Source organism: Paralichthys olivaceus, chromosome 2 (assembly GCF_024713975.1).
Source record: "Paralichthys olivaceus isolate ysfri-2021 chromosome 2, ASM2471397v2, whole genome shotgun sequence".
Classification (NCBI taxonomy): Eukaryota; Metazoa; Chordata; class Actinopteri; order Pleuronectiformes; family Paralichthyidae; genus Paralichthys; species Paralichthys olivaceus.
In genome coordinates this window covers 10,583,461-10,601,789 of record NC_091094.1, presented here as the reverse complement: position 1 = coordinate 10,601,789, position 18,329 = coordinate 10,583,461, and the positions used below count along the sequence as shown (strand labels likewise).

Genomic DNA, 18,329 nt, shown 5'->3' with positions numbered 1-18,329 from the left:
TAAGAGAATGGAAAGACTGATGGGGAGTTACCACCGTGTCACTGTCATGCTGGTTAGCGATGCCAGTAAATTTGAATAATAATTTTGAAAGCAGCTGATCAGGATCAGGGGGCAGATCCAGGATTGTATACTCTTCAGGATAGTGCTTTTTTTTTACACTTTTAGAATGGTAAATTAACAGAATAATTCATGAATGTTAAAGAAAAATAAGATGTTTTGAGGACTGATATTTATGAGTGTGACCAATTTGGTCAAGACCACCCAAAAAAATCTGGATCTAGTGGATTTGACTGTGGTTTCATAAGATTCCTGCTGGGCCTTGGCAGATGTATGTGTTCTCCGAATGCCATTTTTAAATATCATGATTATCGTTAATACCAGTATACTGCAACAGCCTTGATACAGAGTCGCAACATCTGGATTTTCCATGGTGTGCTACACATCTGTAGATTACTTCCCACATAAATGTCTCCCATCTCACTTTATTTGACAGTGGCAATGTTTTCTTTTTGAAGCTGTTTGTGGATTCATACTGTGGATATTAACTGACAGTGTCACTCACCACAGGCTGTGGTTGTGTGTAGCATAGCTTCAACATATCAAACATACACGGGGTGGTCCTGGTGGCTAAAAGGGGCTTTAACTTCAGCTATAAACACACAAACAATAGTAACAGATGTAGCTGCTGGTGGTCGTATGGACGGAGTTCAAAACACAAGTCATGTTAAATACAGCTCGTACCCAGCTATGAATAAAAGTTGGTGGTGTTGCAATGATATGCAGTTATTGTAGGCTGCGTAGCGTGAGTTAACAGTTCCTGGTGACTCAGTGGCTTTGACTTCCTCTATTAATATGTGTGGTCGTCGCACCAGGTTAGACACTTTAAAAACGCACCAACTCTGATTCACTGAGTAACCTCAACTCCTTTTGGTATTTCAGAGAAACAGCTCACTGCACAGGAGGGAAAACTCATAAAGAACATGTCATTTACAGGCTGTGGTTGCTGTGCACCCATACAGTAAACAGAAACACTTACCTTAGAAAAGGAAAAGAAAGGGTTTTATTCTAAAATGTGAAATTAATTGCTGGTTTAAAAATCAGGGCCATTACTGATAACGATTATTCCCACAGCACGAGGTGAGCTCTAAATAGGCTTGGCCTGACTTACAATCTTTAACCCAAAGACGTATTAGAACAGAGGGAAAAGTAGCAAAAGCTCACATTTAATAAACTACTAGCATTTTGTTCTTAATCATTTCTGATCACTAGACCAAATATTAATTTAACTTAATCTCCTGTGGCTCCTTGTGATGATACAAATCCTGTAACGATTCCATATTATTATAGATTCCTCTGAAAGGTGATCAATGATGTGTACGTCCACAAGATACATTAAAAAGTGACCTTCATTCAAGAATCTGATTTTAACCTTTTACTTTGTTCAAATGGTTAAATAGACCAACATTGTAAGTAGCATTAGTGACCAGTCCAGTGTCTTCATACGACATATATAATTGTATTTGTACTATAAATAGAGGCAGCATTTTTGCAGTGTTACAAGTAGTTGTAGTAAGAGGTGTCTGGCATAGTTTTATATGAAGCCACGTCAGCTGTGATTTACTCTCTGGCGTGTAGCCCCAGAAAGAGTTCGGAAACACACACACACACACACGCACACAAGCAGAATGAAAAGCCCCAACTCTACAGGAACTGCTCCAGCCCAGACAGGGGCTGAATTGTTTTGTTTCCATAGTGACCTGGCATCACACAGCTGACTGCAGCATGAGTACACACAGACAGACATGCACACACGCGCACACACACACAAGACAAAGACAGGCACTCACACATTACAGTGGATGGACTGATAGCTGGACAGAGGGACATACAAAGGGAGGAGAAGAGATATGTAGTAGGGAGAACAGGAAGGGAGAGACGGTAAGACAGAGCTGAGGGATGGAGGGAAAGAGGAAGAAGGGAAATAGGAGACGGCTCATAGAAAAGAAGAAAGAGAAGGACAGATAAGCAAATGCAAAACAGAGTGAAGGGAAAAAGATGTGTGGGCGGAATTAACTGAACCAAAACACTTTCACTGATTTCACCATATAGCCTTTATCCCTGCCTCAGCAAAGGATCGTCTTTCCAGAATCATGTTGTTCATTGTTCTTGACTACACAGGCTTCACCCTGTCCCTATCAAACCATATGAACCCTCTGTGCACAGCGAATAATCTCATCAGTCACACGGGCAGAAACATGACACCTTAAGATGGGCTGGAACTTCAAACTTTTTTCTTCACAAGCAGCGTAGGTGGAGAAAACTTCAAACTTTAAGAGGACAAGTCGTCCAGCTCCCTCCCCCCATCTGCCTCTAGGTTTCTTGCTCTGTGTTCACATGAAAGTGATAGATCTGGGGCTTTATGACCTCTTTATAGACACAAAGACTGCATTGAGAGCAGGGCAGAAAGAGAGAGTGAACCAGCCCTCCACTCATCACAACACCCTTTCTTCAGCCCTGAACTTCCACTCTTTACACCCCCACAGAATCTGCCTTTTTCTTCCCCCCTTTTTTTTCTCTCAACTTTCTCCCTTTCTAAGTTGTGGTTTTATCTTCCTCCACCCTGCTCATACACGGATGTACACCAACCATTCACGATGCTGGACACCGCTAACCGCAGGGCCACCTGGGGTTCTGACTGGCCAATGACAATGTGGTAAAAAGAAAAAAAGGCAGTTTTTCTCACCCCACTCGATCAATTATGGAAACATAGACCCTTCAAAAACCCATCTTTATGCACATGTGCACACAGACACGCACACACAAACACAGGGGGGGGCTAAATTCACTCATACGACAGTTACTGACATCAATGAGCAACTGCTGCTTGATTGTTACCATATGGTTTTTCCAACTTCTGTGTGTGTGTGTGTGTGTGTGTGTGTGTGTGTGTGTGTGTGTGTGTGTGTGTGTTCAGTATTCCTAGAGGAACAACATTTCAACACAGCTCTACTAACCTCACAATGTGGAAATGGGAATCTCCCCAATTCTGCAAAGGCTACAATTTGTGTTTCACAGTAACAGAATCTAATCTAAGTATAGTAAAGAACTATGCTAATATAGAAGTTTACCTTCCAAACACTATCTTGGATTTGAAAACACATAATGTATATGATTGAGTTACTTTTCGAGCCATCACTTACAGTGGGTGAACACGCGGTGCATTTGTCGAAGGCCAGGCTGGCAGGAAGGACGTTGTCGAACCTCGCGAGAAAACCTCGGATCTGTGGAGGAGAGATCAACCAGTCAAAACTGAAGTGACACAGAGGAGCAGAATCACTCCTCAACAATTACATATGTAACAAAACCACAATCACGTTATTTTTAAAAACAGAACGTTTAATATCACGGTAACATCACGACAAAAAAGTCTAACCCACAATCAGAAGAAAGAGGGTTTTTTTAAGTCTCTTATTTGTGAGTATTCTTGACACAAAATTAAAAGTAAATGTAAATATAAAGCAGAGGCATGGTTCTAAACCTCCTGTCAGATATTTAAAAATCAGGAAGCAGTTTAGAGTTTCTCTGTATTTCACATTTCAAAAATCATGCAGAGAGCGCCCTCTGGTGCCAGAGAGGCATGCAAACCTTTTTCTGTGAAACATCATCATCACATCTCTCACTCCTGAAAGCCTTCGCTCCTATTTAAGGCTTCAGTAATTATGGCTAATTACTTCAGTTATTGACCAAAGAGCCCATTGTACACAAACACAGACACACACTCACAAACCTCTGTTGCAACACGTGATGAAACACCACTCATAATCACCAGTATATTCCACTTTATTTCCCTCCTCGCATATGTTCGCATCCTTCGGTTAATAAAAGCTTCACCCATTATGTTTTCTGGTGACGCACGTCGACCAGAAGATGAAATTACTTCCTACTTTAATTATCTGGTGGTGAAACTGACAATGTATCAAACATTTGTGACCAATTACCACACAAAGCACACGGAGTGAATGGGGGAGGGTAATTAAAAGCTTTCAGTTCTTGTGCTGGGATATTTTGGTGCAAACTACGTGACATTTCTTTCACCCAGGTTTTAATTATTGAATATTTCTGCATGAGGCCAGAGTTGCACAAGCCCAGTTTGTGTGGCCACGTGAGGATGTATCACCTTGCAAAACATTTCAATTTACAAAACAAGCTTGTTTTGTTATGCTCCTTTTTTTTATTCATTTCTTCTCGTCTTAAACTATTTTAGTTTAATTAAAATGTTCTAGGACAAAGAGGAACGAAAAGGCAGACGGGGGATTTGAGAGATAGTACAGATACAAAATGTACAGTATATGATAAGAAAACTGCAACAGCAAACGTGTTCAGTGAATAAATACAAAAATGAAGGGGTGAGTGAATGAGTGACTCAGACCAGTGGGAGAGCATGGGCAAGTGAGATGAACCTGAATGGATGAGTGGCCACACATAAAACAAAATGCACTGTCTATGGAGAGACTCTTTTGTACTAAAGGCCTCCAGGTATGTGAACAAACATGTCGCATCTCCAGCTTCTGTTCTCGTCTCGCTGTAATTTCTCAGACAAATCAATCAATATCATTAATGCAAGGAAATGAAAGACAGTTGATCACAGTCCAAAAACATACAGGCTGGGGTTTGGATAATTGGAGACTGTACATGTGAGTGTGAATGATTGTTTGTCTCTGTATGTTGGTCCTGTGACATGATGACGACCTATTAAGGGTGTACCCCACCTCTCATCCAATGTTAGCTGGGATGACCCAAGGCCCCATTTCACAGACTATTAATCAAAAACATTATGCAGTTTCTATAAATCACCACAAGTTGTCACTGTGACACCACAGAAAACACAGGCTGCTGCTTCAAACCACTGAGCTGCAGTGAAATGTGATATCAGGCGATTGCTGGCAAAATATACAGAAACACACATTCACCCTCTCATGCATATTATTCACTCTGCATTTCTCTCTGGTGATCATTCTCTCATCCCCTTGCATCAGCACAGAGCATCTATTTGCATGTCATTCTTATCAGAAATATGTTGGCTGAAATACAATGAGGAGCAGAGGTGTTGAGCAAATGGCAAGATGCAGATTCTCAGGGTGATGAATACTGATAATGCAAATGGAGGTGGTGAGATAAGTACATGACAGCGATCAGAAAGCTGTGGTCTTCCTTTATTCACTGACCATCCCAGTCCAGAGCATATGATCATTATTTCAGTTATGCTTTGGAAAGAATTCCTGTGATATGTTTTTTTGACTGTATTTTTGGTCCTTGGCAATCATGGGAACATAAGAGGCACATATCCGACCTCATGCTAAATAAGTACACATATTTTATTAGACTGTCAAATTAATAACAACTAATGAATCAGTGGGAAAGCCAATGACCAACTAAGTTTATAAATTCAATCTCTTCCTTCATCCATAGTTGTCTTGAAAAATGGACATAAAAACAGTAGCCACACAAGGACAGACAAAAACATGCACAGAAGTATTGTCTCCTGAGAGTAGTACTCCAACCATTTCACTTATTATGTTCATGTTTATATATTGAGCCATGAATTTTCCTCACTATAGAACTGATCGACCTTTCAGGTTGAATTAATATTGTTCTCCACAACAGAAGTACTTCAAATCTCAAATCTACTTCAAAATGGTTGTAGAGAGCCACAAGACTTTATCCTTGGTAAAAATAGGGAAAAAAAAGAAAAATTATGTAAACCCTTTAGAGTCAGCTGGTGTTGGTCAACACATTGTGTTTAATCTAATAACATACAAATAATTGTAATATTTACTGTCTTTATTGAAAATAAGCCTTTAATATTTACTGTTTTAACCTTGAAATTAAATTATTTACATTACAGTCTGTGACTATGAACAGATTTAGTCCTCTACATCATGAGTTATATCTGGACCACATATAGACAGACACACACCAGTGCAGAGCTGTGAGCTCTTCCTTGAGAAAACTGCTTTTATTTCTATAGCAACCACCAGCAGTAGGAGAAGTGTATGCAAAGACAAAAGCCTTTTTTGTCCAGAGATCCTGCTGCTGTGCTGTCGTTAAGAAGATATCTTCTTATGTCACCTTTGCTTATTTACACTGAACCCAAATGGTGTGTGATTTTAAAATCATGGCATCAAAGGAGTGATGTATAACAGCAAAGCTTTGCTGGCTCTTCCTGTTACACACTACCACCTTTGAATAGGCTTTGTAAAAGGGGCTAATGAAAGCAACTGTTTTAGCATTTTAGCATTATAATAACACATAGATGTGGGGTAACAGCACAGGCATATAATGGAGGTCAATAGTCAAACAGCAGTTGCACAGTATTCTTAATATAAAGCATGTGGGTGGGTGGGTGTGTGTGTGTGTGTGTGTGTGTGTGTGTGTGTGTGTGTGTCTGACCTGATGTGGCACAAGACCCAGAGAAGTGGGAGGTTCATTCATTCGGTCGTCACTGCTACTTGCCACTGCATAGCCGCTGGATGGAGAAAAACAATTTTTCTGTTTTCGTTTATGTCATTTATATATTCCTTTTTCGTACATGAATGTAACCAGAGCTTGTGCAACATTTATTTGGACAAATGACAGAACAAAAGGCAGCAAATGTCCTTTAACAACAAAAGCCAGGTTTAAAAAAAAACTCTACTGAGAACTAAGAGGTCTAGTTCCCTCAATCTTGCCAAATTAAAAGATTTGACTATATGTTTATTAATAACTGTAATACCATGTCTCACACTGAGCTACGACTGGTTCTGTAAGGTAAGAAATGTCAATCAAACTGCCACAAAATGGATCCCTAGGTGACAATTTTCTAAAGCCTGTGATTGTTAGAAAAAGTAAAAGCCTAAAAGAAAGCCACAGTAAGGTCCTTAAAAACGACTAAAGTAATGGACGACAGAAATAAACACAGCTATGAAAGTGAAAAACTAGGAGATCCGGTTGCAAAGGAAGGAGCTGCACAATGACAGAGGCACAGAAACTACAGTACATAGAAACTCTCCTGTTCTCTGTTGCCTTATAAGCTTTTTATCCAGGATAGGCAGAAGAGCTCTGTGGAGGCTTATAATATCAAAACACTGAACACAGAAAAATGGCTGTTTTATCAGCCTGAGCAAGCAGACGCTTTAACACGACTTTCACCATAACAGGCAAACACAATTACATTTCCACAAAGACATACACATGCACATGAACACCCTTCATTGGTAAAAAGACTTATAAAAGACAAAAACATTGAGCTACTACAGTTTGCCAAGTGAAGATCGGAGTTGAGTCTGTTGCCGTATTACAGCTTTTGAAGGTGAATTGTAAGAGAAAGACTAGAAATGACAACAAAGTTCCTACAGTAAACTAAAGTCAAATTTATGGAACTGGGTGAAAACCTAATTGGGTAAGACCTCTGCTGTTTGCAGCATGAAGCTTACTGAAACAGCGCATAGACACCATTTTCTTAAGTTTTACAATGGGAGTGAGGAACCAGCTTGAAGCTCTGCTGAGAGAATGATAAACACATAAAGGTGATCAGGGCCGCTCACTCAGGCGAGTGTCTGAGCTCGCAGAGGGATCTTTAATTTGTTTGTGACATTAATATGGAGTCAGTTGGACAAAACTAAAATCAAGAAGAGGATCTAACATGAAACCTTCAGAGGACCTCGTCAAACACACAAATATCTCAAATGTATATTTGCTAAGAAGTGAACATTTATCAGCACCAAAGGCAAAGTGGACTTGTTGCACGGGTAAACATCAGAGTAGCAAGAGAGTAGCTCCATGCAGCAGCTGTATAAACCATACTGAGGTTCACCATAACTGACAGTTCATGTTTCAACGTTACCATAAACCTGAATATGTGTATTTTGTTTCGGTGGAACATCACACTTCTAAAGATCTGAGCAATTGTACAAAAAGGTATATCTTTCTCTTATTTGAAACAACAGGCTTGATTTTCCATTCTTACCTTTCCTTCTCTGTACTATGCATGTATGGCCGGACCAGTACTAGTACGACTATGATTCCTAATTATAGGTCTGAGCTGCCTTACCCTTCACTGTGCTGCAGAATGGACACCATCATCTCAACAGCCAGGGCTCCAGCAATCATGGCAAGACCTGGTCTACTGACTGTGCACTGCTGATCCAGAGTCCGATCCCTGGTCGACTGTAAGAGAAAAAAATAATAAATAAGAACAATGACTGCAACAAAACAGCTGGTGATACATAAATAATCAAAGACAGATGATGGGTAATCTACCATTTTGAAACTTTCCATTTTAGATTTGAGAACATTTAGAATTTACAGAGAAGCTGCGCCTCCAATTCAAATGTTAATATTTCTCTAATGAAAGCAGGCTGGAGCTAAATGACATTTACAGCACAAGTCAGAGCTGAATAGTTTCCAGTGACAGACTTCAATAGCTGTTGAACAGCTTTCATAAATTACTCATATCAGAAGGGCAGGAGGAAGAAAAGGAACAAAAAGAGAAAGAAACAAGTGTCAGAGTACAAATAACAAACACAGGAAGAATGTGGATTGCAAGAAAAATGTGATTCTCACAAATGTACTTATTTTGTCAGGAATCCCACTTTATGTATTATTTTGATTACATGATGGCTGCAGAACAAGTTTTGATTACCTCATACAACACCAACCTACACTTTGGCTTTGTTTTGTGGTCTGAAAATATTTGTCTCTTTAGCTTGATGGAGGCTCATTCCTCGACAATGTTCAGCTAGATGCTGACTTTTTCTGTGTGGTTCTGTGCGGTGAGTCAACAAGTAGGTGTTTGATCAATTCATATAAAAAAGTGATTAGAAGCTAAATGAGGCTGAATTTAAGTTGAAGAAAATATCTAAAACAGTTCTCCTTGTGTCATTCCTATGTTTTCACATTAAGTAAGCGAATGAGCTCAGTGTTTGCTTGATATCTGTGAGTTTTTCTTACATCTCCTGGTGCCACAACATCGTTGCAGAAGTAGCAGCCCAGCTTGTGTCCTGGGATGTTGGAGAACAGAGAGGATCCTGGGCAGGAGGGCGCAGAGCCGGCTGGTGTGGAGGATGAAGAGGAGGCAGAAGAACAGGAAGGGGAAGAGTCTGCGCCTGCAGAAACATTCTGACTGACAGGGGGTTTCTTCAGCCCATGGCGCATCACCACAAACGTGTCGAAGCCTAAAGCAGCATTCACCACCAGCTGGAATCACACAATAACAAAAATGGTTAATCGGTAATAAAAGGTAAAGTAGCAATACGAGATCTCATATAGCTTTGGCCTGAATAAAGATGTTTTCCATTTTGTCCAAAGCACACACAGCACATTACAACCAAATCAAATAACCTAAATGGCCTGTTTTACACAAACAATAAGGGAACAGTGTGTTGAATCATTTCAGGAACCAATGACAAAAGCATTAATAGGCTCTTTAGAATGTTGAAAACATCTAGACCCTCAGGGAAGCAAAGGAAATAAATTGTAAAGCCAATTTGTGTCTGAAACATACCCACGGCACAAGTGCAGGCCATGAAGGAAACCTAATCAGCAGCCCTGAAAACACTTACCAGCATGTAGGGATACAAGAGCTGCACCAGTAATACCACTGGAGGTATTACAAGATCCTGACACAATGTTCAATAACTCCAACATTGCCTGGCAACTAATACAATTCCAAGAGATAAACAGAAAATGTGGCCAGTGTTTTCAAGCTATTTCAATTTCCTGGACGATGGCCTCAAAATTTGAAGTTCCAGTTTAAAGTCAAACAAGAATAATGTCACAAAGTCATAAATGTGTGTGTGTCCCCTCCATAGGGCTGTGTTGAAAGTTTAAATCTTGATTTTATTTTATTTACCCTTGTACCACCATAAAATAGGAATAACTTACAGTACATTTGTCTGGTGGCCAGGAACAAGACTACTGGTCAATACTAACCAGTACTAAACTAATACTGCTGGTTTTGTCAAGGTCACCATATTAACAGAGAAATCTGTCAGGCTCTAATTGATGATTTGTCGATGACGTGTTTTACCTGGACACACATCTGTTGCAGATTCAAATATTTTTTCAAGATCGATTTATTTGGTTATTGTGTTTTTTAGTTTACAATTAAAAGGTAAAATATCAAGCCTCAATCAAATTATCTTGTGATAACGCATCACAGGAATCATCCAAGATAAAATAAATTAATATAATATGTATATATATTAAAACTATTTATCTGTATTGAGTTTTCTTTACTCTGTAATTTTGGTATCTGCATCATCCCCCAAACACCAATATGTGTCGGCTCCAGTCTAAATTACTATCGGACGAAATACATTGTGAACATAATTTATAGTTCTGTTTCTGGCCAATTGATGGATGTAAGTCTTTCTTCAACAACAATATACTAACTTTGTCTGTGCGCAGTTTGGTGCTGGAAGCTATTGTTCACTCTGTCAGTGTTTTTAAATAAGGTTGACAAGAGTGGTGACACTGCAAACTACAGTAACACTGAGTATTGTATTCACACAACTGTATGTGCGTTCGTCACCAGAAGCACCGACTTTCATGTCACACATCATCATGTGATTCATTGTTTATGTAGACAATATGACAAGTTCAGCTTCGATTACTCCCACATATAACCCCAATGCCACCAGTGAGCAACTGTTGTGTTAACTATACAACTTCCCCTCCTACCTTCCTCTTGCTGGCAGCTATCACTGTCGGCAGCCAGCGGCTCTCCCTCGTATCCATCAGTAAGAAAACCACATCGTGTTCGGAGATGAGTTTCTCCAGCTGCTCGACATCCCTCTGGGCCTGGGCCTGAGTGTCCGGAGAGAAATTCACTGGGTGACCGGGCATGGGGATGCTCATGTTGTAGCCCTCTGAATTCTGAGAGGAGGGGAAAGAGAGAGAACGGAAGGAACAAAGACACAGCTCATAAAGTTATCATAAATATCACTACATTTCATTTTCACTTTTGTAGTGAATATGTGGATATTGTTAAATTCAACAGTATCTGTGCAGTTGTAAACATGAAACCATCATAACTCAATTTTAACATTTAATCAAAATTAAATTTGAACTTAACTGGGAGATTTTAAATGAGTAGAGCAAATTTTGTTGGGAATGTTTCTCTTTTTGATACAGATGGCTCATCACCTGTAGGTGGCACCGGAGTCAAAAATCTTTTATTTGCAGCTTTATTTCCTAGGTGGTGTATATAAGTATATCCACCTCTACACAACTAATCCCCTGCTTTTGCTGCTCACTTTATGTAAAACCTAATGTCTAAATCAAGCTCTTACATATAATATGTCCTGACATTGGTTTCTATAGCTACAGTGTATAAAATGCAATTAAATGTGTTTCAGTGTTATAATTACCTGGGTTACAGAAAAAAGGCCAGAAGTTAAAAACACTTTGGTACACTGGGGGGAGCAGGGGGTAATCACACCATCACCACAGTGTAGATGTGGCTCTCCAGTAACATTCAATTATAGAAGAGAAAAGGAAATTTTAAATCACCACTTCTAATTTCACAATGAAAGGAGAATCTTAAAAAAAAAAACACAGTATGGTGAAATGAAAAGGATAAATTGGGGCTTATTGTCCAAACTTTATTACTGTGACTGTCACACCTTGCAAATGTCAAGAGAAACTTCACTGTCAAGAGACAGATGGAAAATGGCAGCGATAAGGTGTGAGATCTTAATAAGAAGAAATGCCACTTTTACTGAATCAGTGGATATTTAGCCTTCGCTCTCCACATTTCAAGAGTGGGAGCTGTTAAACAAGTCTTGAATTTACACCGCACTGTGACGTCAGTGTTGCTAAGCCTTCACAGGATGAAATCAGGCCACAGAGATGATCACATTCCACAGTAAACATCCTCAACCTTCATCTTGAGAATGACGAAAAGCCATAATAATTTGGATTGTGGAAAAATCCTTCCCCGCAAAAGAACAGAAGGTAGGCAAGTTGCTGCCTACACAACAAACTTAAATGTGACTCGACACTACTTGTCCACAGACAAAATACGAAATCTGCTGCTGACCTTTTCAACGGATCATCTGGTTGTGAGGATCACAATTCAATTAATGCAATTCTGTGCTTTCAGCTCAGTGTTCAAATCTGTCTTTACACTGGCACCTGATGCCCTGTGTTTGTAGAAAAAGGAGCATGAGGTAAAGAGAAGCCGACAATCACCTCCCACACTGATAAAAATAGAAAGGGAGGTATGGTTGCAGGTGGTATAGACACAAACAAAGTGTCCAGACACATATTGTCAGCATGGGCACATCCATCAAGTGTGACACTTCACTTCTTCACTCTCCATTTTATTCCCCATTCAACCAGAGAGAGGTTTGGATGCCAAGTTGATGACATGACAATTATGTGTCTAGGTGGGTGGGTGGGTGTATGTGTGTGTCTGTGTGTGTCTGTCTGTGAGTGTATGTGCATTTTATTAGAGGAGAAATCACAGGTCTTCTTGTCTCAGACACTATAATCCTGACCTATTGTAAATCATTTCAGGAACAACTCATTACCAAGTTGTGATAACGGGGTCGGAAACTTTAAAGTGGCTTCAGTCTTACCACATTCAAGGAAAAACTACATCTCACCCCTGCAGTCAGACAGTGAATGACTCAGACTGTGAGATGTAACAGATGAGGAGACCGGCAAATTTGGGAGAGGAGAAACTACTCTTAGTCATTTTCGTTCAAGCTCAAGCTGAGTCGAAGCCCAGAGGATGTGAACATTTCATTACACAGACTGTGCTCTACACTTTCCTGACAGAGGACTGCCCACATGCATTCAAAGGGATCCTGACATGCAAAACATGTTATGTTAATCCACAACATTATGATAAGATGACAAACAATCAAGATAATAAATGAAAAAAAGGATTTAAAAAATCACCAAGTCTCTAAAAAATCTGTTAAATCACACATGGGAGTCAAACCCCAGTGTCCAAGGTGAAGGTGCAGTGCTTGACCCATTAATACTCTACAATCTCTTCATCATTACCTCCAGCGAGGAGGCTGTGTTTTTCTGTTTTGTGCCAAGCAGCATTTAATAAGGATCAGCGGTGCATTTTGTTCCATATAACAAGCTTTTTACAGGAAAAGTACAAGGCACTTAAAGAGCCATTGAACGTTTGCACTTTCCATACAGGTGTAAAGAGCCTAATATCTGAAGTGTTGCTATTTTCATCCAGATGCAATTACATTTGTTATTTGTGTAAGATGTGATTAGGTCATATTTTCTGAGTGTTTACACTGTTGGGTAGAGTTTATTAGAAACTATGAAAAATTTACTGAGATGCAAAACAAAAAGACTTTGGCCATGAAATCGCCTACAAAAACATATCGACCAAATTATTGAATAATTACTTTTTTACCACTGGCGACCTCCCTAATCTTGACCTCACACGATACTGTTGTTAAGAGACGGGTGCCCTCTTTCACACCCAAACAGAACCCTGATGACTCTTGTTGAGGGTTAAGAACAGAGGATGTTGCAACTTTTTAAGCCCTATGAAACAATTGCAGAGTAGAGAAATCCCATCATTAATTAACAAAGTAATTAAGGCATGAGTATTAACATGCAAGTCAGACAGCTCCTCATTATCTGTTTGGTATGTCCATTGCATCTCAGACACAATTACTCAAAAAGGAATATGATAACATAAACAAAATGTTATAATTTCATTTGCAGACATTGTAAAGACACTGTTCATTGTCTTTACAATGTCACAGGAAGGAAAGACATACAAGATGATATAAAAATATAATTTCACACAGTTACAGCATTTTATTTGAATTTAAGAACTCACCACCCCTGGAAAGATTTTGGTGAGTCGGTCGACAGCGGCCATGGCTTTGGACTTCCCTCCTCCGAGACAGTCTTCAAACTCGTAGAGCGGCTGCCGAACTGGATTAGAGTACGAGATCTTTGCGTTGTCTACAAATGTGATGTGTCTCACTCCCCATCCCTGGAGAACAAAGGAAAAACACATTCTTATTTTTAAAAAGATTATTTTGAAATAACACAATTTATTGTACTGAACCTCTAATGGAGCATTTGTGAGCAGACTGTATTGTGTAAAAACAAAATAGATGCTTCTCAACGTATTAAGATATTGCAAAGCAGTTCAAGTGACATTAAAGCAAATTACAATAACGCTGAAAGTCTAGATTCATAACTATCAGTTTGTGATGTATTGAATACCTACAGGTATTGTCTTTTTATTTCTGAATATAATAATTTAAGTTTCCTTCCTTAAGTTACTGGAGAGCATTACATGACAACTGCCCAGGAGAACAGATGTTCATTTATGTTTCCAGGAAATTAATTTCAATACAAGTATTTTGAGAATTTGATGTAAGTAACGAAAGAAAGACGTTAACTATTTACAGTACACAGCAAGTGTCATGGTACACTTGTTCAGCCTGTGGAAATCATGCAGGGCCTGGGGGTGGCCAAGGAGGAGATAAGATTTTTGTTTGTTTTTCTTTTGTAGTTTGACTGCAGATCAGTTTGGGAGGAGGGCATGCGTCCCCTCAGTCTTGAGACAGTGAAGTTACTCCATCACCAGAGCAAGTTACAGAGATCAGTTTTTCTCATAAGAGCTGTGACATTACTGACTCACAAAAATCTGTCAGAACCTGTAAACAGTTGGCAGAAGTTCACCAATAATCAGCTGTCACAGGCCGCAGCAATCATTTTCAACTGTCTTAACGCTAACATCTTTAATAAAATGATAGGTTGGATGGTTTCCCAATATGTTCTTATTCTATTTTACTTTCCAAGGAAGCCATCCCTCTCATTTTCTGTCTGTTGGGGTTTTTTGTAATCTGCTCTGAAGCTTATGTTTACAGATTTATTAATGCTTTAATCTTGACCAGCCATTATCGTTAATTTATTTACACCTTTAGCTCTCCACCAGATGTCTGTGACAGAAGATGATTTTGCTAAATATCCAACTAGTTGAGCACCTACTTAAATCACTTCACTGATTCAGTTTTAAAGAGTCTGAGGAAAATTAGTGTCACTCAGTGTTAAGTATCTATTTAAGTGGTGATGAGCTGTCCCACTGGTTTGAGACACTGTGGAGGAGTTTTGCACAGAAAAAATTCTATTTAATCAATGCTAATATTTTTTTTTCCAAAAACACCAATATTCTGTAATACTTTTCGTCAGACTGAATAATTCATAAATTCTTATATTTTTGACATTAGTCTAATAAGTTATTGTTACGATAGCGTAGACAATCTGTGCATCCTGGTTGTACAGCAGATAAAAACATCCTGTGACAGGAGCAACAGAAGATACATACAAATTGAAAAATTACAAACTATTATCAAGCTCAAAACAGTCTGTCAAATTCCTGTTTACTTTCCACCCTCTGTCCCTCCATCACTTTGGTTTTCCAACCTTACCATCAGAGTCCTGGCTACATTGCAGCCCAGAGTCCCAGCTCCCAGAAGAAGACACTTTGTGTTGACCACCTTCTCCAGGTCCAGCGAAGGAACTAGCCTCCATCTCATGAGCTTCAGGTTCAGATCCACTGAGGACTCTGCAAGTCTGGAGACACTTAATCAATATATCTGAAGACATACATTACCCTTGACATCCATTCAGTAGTTATATAGTTTGTCAGATCCTGTATAACAGTCAGAGGCAAGTCCAGTCACACCCTGAGTTTTACCTTTTAGGGTCCATGCATTCACTTAGGTTCACCATCCTGGGTCCCATGGCACCCTTAGGGTTCTTCTCCCAACCTACGCTCTTAGGACATGCTGTGATAAACACATTTACAGGAGAGTGTAAGCAAAAGATGTGCTGCAGAGTAACGCAGCAATGAGACAGGTAGCATCAGTGCACCCTTTACACAAAAGTCTAAACACCGTCACTCTTATTTCTGCCTTCACCCCAGTACAATGACAGTGTATCAAATTTGTGGTGCTCACACAAACAAATTCCAGAATCAATATCCCTGTTACTTAGAAAATAAAGAAATAGTCCTATGAGAACCATTTATAATTAAACACAGTGTAATTGGGTAAAATTTACCCTTTATTTATACGCATGACAACTTGACCGATGACATATACAACTATTATAACCTCCTCATGGTTGCAGGCCTCTGTAAACTCCCTAAGTAGCAAGAAATATTCTACCTTATCTCTTTCAAAACAATCCCAAATACATTTGTGCTAAACCATCAAGTTTAGAATGAATTTTTATTGCATGATCACGTCAACTAAGTGTATTTAAAAGGCTCGATGTGCTGAAGGGGTAGACTGAGGTAAATAAAGACACCTCATCTGAACCCAACAGCCTTTCACAATTTACAGGGCTACTCATTTTGCCACCCTGCCATTACCATTTAAATTACTTTCATCCCTTTTCAGAAAACAGACGCAGAAATAATGGAGAAGCTGTGAGAGATCAGTGCAGCTTCAATAGGAAGCAGCCTCAGAGGAGAGTGAACTAAGACTGAAGATTCACATCATTTACAATAGACATTCACAAAAGTGCACACACGTTCAGATGGAAGAGTGTAAATAGATGAACAGAAAAAGACACTGTGGCATTCGAGGATACCACCGGGGTTTAAGCCAGAGACAAACCAGTTGTTTTTCGGTGTACTTTTTATTGCAGAACGTCAAACAAAAATTGACAAAACCTACAGTTGAAGGAGTCTTTGTGTTCCTCTCGTGTTTTTCTCTGGCAGCTCCACTATACTGCCTGTTGAATCCAGGTTAGCCAAGTTGGTTAGCCAAATGTTCTCAGCTGTACCAACCCCCTGTCCCTGGTTCACCTGGAGGTGCTCACTGAGACACCTCAAAAGACATGTGAGAATTCAAATGTCCTAGTCAGTTGCTCTGGACATTTTCTGGAACTTTTCCTTACAGCCCTCTGGTAAAATGTCCGTGGAATGTCAAAGTGAGCCCTTGGGAGAATGTAGCTGGCAAGCGATCATAGTGAAGATGTTTTAAACGAGACAGAAACAAAACTAAAAAAACCAAAAGAATACAAATATCTCAGGATGAAAGAGGTGACATACACGTAGCAGATGCCAATGAAGACAACTTGGAAAGACGAGGAGATTCAACAGCTTTTGGTGATAAGGGTCAAGCCGGTTGCAAAAACAAGCATCTTTCTGCAGTGGAATTTATATGTCATGTCCTGCCAGTAATGTTTCTGTTGTAGTGAACATGTCTGACCTGGACAATGTCCGGCTTTGTTCTTCACATTGGAAGAGAAAACTTCTGGAAATGTCCGACATTTTCCAGATTTCATGTCGGAAACATAAAGTGTCACATGCACAAAGACAACCACACGCAGGAAGGAATCAAGATTACCTGAGTTGATGGGAAGTTCAGGTAGTTTGACTTGGAAGATTAAGCTGTGCTGAATGGAGCGGCTTCCCTGAAGAGTTCTGTCCCTGAAACACAGCACCTCCACTGTGTCCAGCTTAGACCCCCTGACAGACACAAATAAAATGTGCATATCAAACAGTGAAAATAACATAAATAATGCAGAGATTAAATTAGAAACTACAAAAATACAATCTAGAACATAATGTGTGACTTTGTGAAATTCTCACTTAAATATTAAAAAACACTGTAAGTTAAAAAGAACAATATTCTCTCTCCCTCTGTGGTAAAACGGTGAATGAGCACTCACAATTATACAATCAACACATACAAGCATCAATTTTCCCTAATATGGTGCTAAAAGACTTAGGCGGACTGCACAGTCAAACTTGACTCAAACAAGCGAGACATTGCGGCTACAATGAAATTCTATCTTCACCCATCTGAGCCAGTATCAACAGCTTATGTTTATCACTGATAGAAAGTGTAGTCAAGCAGAAGATTGACTGAGGTTTGTATTGGATAAAAACTGCCTCCGACTGCAGCGCACGGAGCCCCTGGTATCACAGAACACTATTGCTTAACTGGCCTCAATGGGAATTCCTCATTTGAATAATTATCCAAAAAAATCATTTTTAAAATAGCAACACGAGCGCCAGGAAAAACTAAGATCTCTGGGGAAAAGTGGGACAAGAAATGAGCGGCGTACAAAGTGTTTTCAAACTGGCTGTTTGATAATTAATCACTTTCTTAAATGACGATGATGATGCCGTGTCGCAAGTGATGTAACAATGTTTTTATCTCGCAGTGATCCACAGAGTTCATTTCAAATCTGGCAACAGCTCATTTATTGTTTATACTACAACGATACAGAACAACCTTGGCACCTGAAATAACTACTTTCTATTTTTAAGCATG

At 39.5% G+C, this 18,329-nt stretch overlaps 1 protein-coding gene across 1 annotated transcript in view; it reads right to left on the bottom strand.

The window, feature by feature from the left end:
• atg7 (ATG7 autophagy related 7 homolog (S. cerevisiae)) overlaps positions 1–18,329 on the bottom strand; it is a 54,200-nt gene that overhangs the window by 29,551 nt on the left and 6,320 nt on the right. Inside the window, exons 9-17 of the mRNA XM_069535263.1 lie at positions 17,397–17,518; positions 15,737–15,827; positions 15,468–15,612; positions 13,862–14,020; positions 10,720–10,914; positions 8,989–9,234; positions 8,090–8,205; positions 6,451–6,526; positions 3,201–3,281 (exon numbers count right to left, since the gene is read on the bottom strand). Of these exons, the coding sequence (XP_069391364.1) occupies positions 3,201–3,281; positions 6,451–6,526; positions 8,090–8,205; positions 8,989–9,234; positions 10,720–10,914; positions 13,862–14,020; positions 15,468–15,612; positions 15,737–15,827; positions 17,397–17,518 (1,231 nt within the window). The remainder of the gene's footprint in view (positions 1–3,200; positions 3,282–6,450; positions 6,527–8,089; positions 8,206–8,988; positions 9,235–10,719; positions 10,915–13,861; positions 14,021–15,467; positions 15,613–15,736; positions 15,828–17,396; positions 17,519–18,329) is intronic.